This window comes from Pristiophorus japonicus, chromosome 22 (assembly GCF_044704955.1).
Source record: "Pristiophorus japonicus isolate sPriJap1 chromosome 22, sPriJap1.hap1, whole genome shotgun sequence".
Classification (NCBI taxonomy): Eukaryota; Metazoa; Chordata; class Chondrichthyes; family Pristiophoridae; genus Pristiophorus; species Pristiophorus japonicus.
This window is the reverse complement of record NC_091998.1, coordinates 3859879-3865228: the sequence shown is the minus strand read 5'-3', so window position 1 is coordinate 3865228 and position 5350 is coordinate 3859879. Positions and strand designations below refer to the sequence as shown.

The window sequence follows — 5350 nt, the reverse complement described above, 5'->3', positions numbered from 1 at the left end:
GATACTCACACTCACCCAAACCTCAATTCACACTCACTGATACTCACACACACTCACCCAAACCTCAATTCACACTCACTGATACTCACACTCACCCAAACCTCAATTCACACTCACTGATACTCACACTCGCCCTCTCTAACCTACAATGCAATCCTCCCCCACCCGCACTTTCCTTTCGGGTTTTGAACTGAACAAAATGTGTGGCTTCAGGAAGTGTTCCGCTGCCGCTGTTGTGTTGCTGAAAGGTTTACAGAGAGGGGGGAGCCCCCGGGGGAGAGGGGGCAGTGGGTTACCCCGGGCCCCCCCCTCGCCCCTCTCCCCCGGGGCCCCCCCTCGCCCCTCTCCCCCGGGGCCGCTCTCCGAGCCCATTGGCTGAGACGGGCGGGCGGCGCTGACTCGCATTTCCTCCCGGAGCCGGGGATCGCGGAGCGGCGGCGGGGCCGGAACAGGGGCCGGGACTCGGGGAGGTGACTGTGCGGCCGCCCGGGCCACTCCCGGATTACTCTCGCTTACTCCGGGCTCACTCCGGATTCCGCAGCCGCTGATTCCGCCTCCGTCCCCCGGGCCTGCAGCAGAATGGTCCGGATCCTGGCCAACGGGGACATTGTCCCGGACGACGATCCCCGCGTTCGCAAACCGCCGCAGCGCCGGGAGGATCTGAACCGACCCCGACAGGTGGGTGCCCCGGGGGTGGGTGCCCCTGGGCCGGGCACGGATGGGTGTGGGTGCCCCTGGGCCGGGTGAGGGTGGGGTGGGTGCCCCAGGGCCGGGCACGGATGGGTGTGGGTGCCCCTAGGCCGGGTGAGGGTGGGGTGGGTGCCCCTGGGCCGGGTGAGGGTGGGGTGGGTGCGCCAGGGCCGGGCACGGATGGGTGTGGGTGCCCCAGGGCCGGGCACGGATGGATGTGGGTGCCCCTGGGCCGGGTGAGGGTGGGGTGGGTGCCCCAGGGCCGGGCACGGGTGGGTGTGGGTGCCCCTGGGCCAGCCAGAGGCTGCACAGTTTGGGGATAAGGAACACTCGTTTCTGCAGAGCTCAGCTGTTTTAATGCACGACCTTTGTAACCACGGGGTGACAGGCTTGGTTTGGATTGATTGAGCAAAGTTGCATCAGTCTCACAACATTTCGACCCATTTTCCTTCTCAACCCACTTCACAAAACAGAAACATTTTTTTTAAAATTACATCCACGCTCTTGAGTGTCAGCTGTGGCTCAGTGGGCAGCACTCTCCCCTCTGGGTCAGAAGGTTGTGGGTTGAAGTCCCACTCCAGAGACTTGAGCACAAAAAAAATCTAGGCCAACATTCTCGTGCAGTACTGAGGGAGTGCCACACTGTCGGAGGGGCAGTACTGAGGGAGTGCCGCATTGTCGGGGGGGGGGGAGTAGTACTGAGGGAGTGCCGCATTGTCAGAGGGGCAGTACTGAGGGAGTGCCACATTGTCGGAGGGGCAGTACTGAGGGAGTGCCGCACTATCGGAGGGGCAGTACTGAGGGAGTGCCGCACTGTCGGAGGGGCAGTGCTGAGGGAGCGCCGCACTGTCGGAGGGCCAGTACTGAGGGAGCACCGCACTGTCGGAGGGGCAGTACTGAGGGAGCGCCGCACTGTCAGTGGGGCAGTACTGAGGGAGTGTCGCACTGTCAGAGGGGCAGTACTGAGGGAGCGCCGCACTGTCGGAGAGGCAGTGCTGAGGGAACGCCGCACTGTCAGAGGGGCAGTACTGAGGGAGGGGCAGTACTGAGAGAGTGCCGCACTGTTGGGGGGCAGTACTGAGGGAGTGCCACACTGTCGGAGGTGCCGCCTTTCGGATGAAACGTTAAACCGAGGCCCCATTTGCTCTCTCAGGTGGATGTATAGATCCCACAACACTATTTTGAAGAAGAGCAGGGGAGTTCTCCCGGGTGTCCTGGGCCAATATTTATCCCTCAATTCACATAACAAAAAAAACAGATTATCTGGTCATTATCATATTTGCTGATTGTGGGAGCTTGCTGTGCGTAAATTCGCTGCGGCGTTTCCCACATTACAACAATGACTACACTCCAAAAGTACTTCATTGGTTGTAAAGTGCTTTGGGGCATCTGGTGGTCATGAAAGGCGCTATATAAATGTAAGTCTTGACTTTTGAAATAGTGGCCCCCGAGATTCCTGGGAGCTTGCTGTGCTGCCTGAGGTTCAGTGGGTCAGGGTCTCTGCCCCACTGACCAGTCCCAAATCCTTGGGTTGGTGGGTCCTGGCATTCCCTGGGCGCCCATCCAGTGAGAGACGGCCAGGAATTTCCCGTTCCGACACAAGACATTCACAACAGCTGCGGTTTTGGAAGTTGCTACTTTCCGAACATCGTTCTCACCTTTCTGGGATCCCATGGCTTGCCCTGGTAGACGGGCGTGGCCAATCGGTCAACATCCTTTTGGTTTGGGGGCAAGTGAGGCAGAACCAGCGGGATTTCTGCCAGGTGATGTCATCGAATCCTCGATCTGACAGCACAGGAGGAGGCCACTCGGCCCATCGCGCCTGTGCCGGTTCTCTGAAAGAGCGATCCACTTAAGTCCCACTCCCCCTGCTCTTTCCCCAGAGCCCAGCAAATGTTTCCTTTTCAAGTATTTATCCAATTGCCTTTTGAAAGTTCCTATTGAATCTGCTCCCACCGCCCTTTCAGGCAGCGGGTTCCCGATCACGACAATTCGTGGTGTAATTTTCTTTTCCTCATGTCATCGCTGGTTCTTTTGCCATTAACCTTAAATCTGTTTCCTCTGGTTACTGACCCTCCTGCCAGTGGAAACAATTTCTCCCGATTTACTCTATCAAATCCCTTCATGATAAATCTCCCCTTAATCTTCTCTGCTCCAAGGAGAACAACCCCAGCTTCTCCAGTCTCTTCACGTAACTGAAGTCCCTCATCCCCGATACCATTCTTTGTAAGTCTCCTCTGCACCCTCTCTAAGGCCGTGACATCCTTCCTAAAGTGCAGTGCCCAGAATTGGGACACGATACCCCAGCTAAGGCCTAACCAGTGTTTTATAAAGGTGATATCATCTCATCTCTTCCAGTGACATGTACAAGGCAAGGGGAGAAAGCTGTGCCCAAGTCCCCATCCCACGTCCGATAGAATTTCACCAAGGAGTAAAAAGGGGATGAGATTGAACGGACCCAGCTCCTGCCCCAAATTACCCCTCACCCATCCATCTTGCGATGCGCTGCACCCTCCCAGGCCCAGGAGTTTGGGGGATCGGGCGTTTACCAGCTCCCTTAGCCAACCGTCACTCTGACAGTACACAACGTTCAGAGCATTGCTCAATCGGTGTTCCTGTACTTGTTTGGTCTTCTCTCCTGGTTCCTTTCCAGCTTGGGGGGCCATCCTGCACTTTGACCCTTCATTCTCGATCTCCATTCTGACCTCTTATGGTCTGGTGTTGTACAGAAAAACTTTGGTGTTTTACGGTCAGTGAGACACTGAGCCAGGCCACAGGATCGGCGATATCCAGTTTAAAAGAAAGAATGAAAGATTTGCACTTCTACAGCACCCTTCACTGTTAAAGAAATGTTTCTGCATGTTGCCTCTGGACCTTAACTCTGTGTCCTCTGGTTATTGACTCTTCTGCCAATGGGAACAGTTTGTTTTTGTTCTTTGTTATATCCCCTTAAAACATCGAGCTGTTCGATTAACATCTCCAATACCGTCAATCCAATATCCCAACACATTTCAGTCCAACTCCTTTTTGAAGGTTCAAGTTGGTCCTGAATCAGCTGCATTCCTCATTCTGCAATCCAGTATCCCGTGTGAGAGGGGCGGCCATTTATTCCATGGCTTTTGTCCTTTGAGCTGGCTGACTACATTGGTGCTGATTCTGAATGTGTACAGGGACACGGCAGCGTAATAATCCCGAAAATGTGAGGTCAAATCCCACCAGTTTCATAAATTGAATTCAGGTTTTTTTTCTTTAATCTGGAAATAAAAATTGCTCTCAGTAAAAGTGACCATAAAGCTGTCGGATTGTCATAAAAATCCATCTGGTGCGCTAATATCCTTTAGGGAAGGAAGCCTGCCGTCCTTACCCGATCTGAGACGATATGTAACCCCAGACTCACACCAACAAAATAGACTTTTAGCTGCCCCTCTGAAGTGGCCCAGCGAAACACTTGGGGAAACTAGGGATGGGTAATAAATAATAATTAGGAGCATTCGGCCCCTCGAGCCTGCTCCGCCATTCAATGAGATCATGGCTGATCTTCTCACCTCAACTCCACTTTCCCATATCCCTTGATTCCCTTAATATTCAAAAATCTATTGATTTCTGTCTTGAATATACTTAAAGACTGAGCCTCCACAGCCCTCGGGGGTAGAGAATTCCAGAGATACACCACCCTCTGAGTGAAGAAATTTCTCCTCATTTCAGTCCTAAATGGCCGACCCCTTATTCTGACACTGTGACCCCTGGTTCTAGACTCCCCAGCCCGGCGGAAACATCCTCACTGCATCTACCCTGTCAGGCCCTGTAAGAATTTTGTATGTTTCAATGTGATCATCTCTCATTCTTCTAAACTCTAGAGAATATCGGCCTAGTCTACTCAATCTCTCCTCATAGGACAATCCCCCTATCGCAGGAATCGGTCTGGTGAACCTTCGTTGCACTCCCTCTCTGGCATGTATGGCATGTAAATCCCGAGAACTAATTTTGAAACATTAAACGATGCTGTAATGTTCATTTTATTTTTGTCGTCCCATCAGGGTTTTATCCATAACTCGGGGAATACAAACCAGCCTCAACAGCAACAAGGCAATCGAGGCCGATCACTGTTTACGGACCTGAATCAGCGATTGATTAACATGGGCTTTCCGCGGTGGAATCTGGGAAACCAAGTGATTGAGCCAATCATGTCCGTCGTTCTGATACTGCTGCTGATGGTGGGGGGGATGCGTGGCCTCCTGCTGATTGGCGCCCTGTACCTCTTTTCTCAGTTCAGTCATCGGTGACCGGATTATTGGCCGAGTTTTTATACGCGACTATGTACAAGTGTTCACGATTTCTTTTCTTTTTCCTTCTATTTGTAAAACCGGTTCACAGAAAATATTTACAGTTTAAAACATAAAAAAAGAAAGCAATTGTTTAACAGCTCAATTGTCTGGACTGTTTTCTCCCGTTGGATGGTTGTTGAATGTGTGATTTGTAAATGTGGACTTCCAACAAAAATCATTCCTCGGTTTAATTGCTTCACTGATTCACCGAGTTCATTCAAGTCAGTCAGGAAATTAAAAGCTGTACCGGTAAAAGTGACCATGACTTTTCCGGATTGTGGTAAAAACCCATCTGGTTCACTGATGCCCTTTAGGGAATTAAACCCGCCGTCCTT

At 52.4% G+C, this 5350-nt stretch overlaps 1 protein-coding gene across 1 annotated transcript; it reads left to right on the top strand.

The window, feature by feature from the left end:
- The first annotated feature begins 239 nt into the window (after positions 1-239).
- fam241a (family with sequence similarity 241 member A) lies at positions 240-5112 on the top strand. The gene is made up of 2 exons (XM_070865271.1): positions 240-678; positions 4728-5112. The coding sequence occupies exons 1-2, from the start codon at positions 580-582 to the stop codon at positions 4971-4973; spliced, it is 345 nt and encodes a 114-aa protein (XP_070721372.1). The 5' UTR covers positions 240-579; the 3' UTR covers positions 4974-5112.
- Positions 5113-5350: the final 238 nt, after the last annotated feature.

What these genes read in the sequence shown, in the direction of transcription:
- fam241a (XM_070865271.1), top strand. Translation starts at nt 580, where the DNA reads ATGGTCCGGATCCTGGCCAACGGGGACATTGTCCCGGACGACGATCCC. An exon ending in ATCTGAACCGACCCCGACAG is followed by an intron (nt 679 to 4,727) that starts GTGGGTGCCCCG and finishes TCGTCCCATCAG; the next exon opens with GGTTTTATCCATAACTCGGG.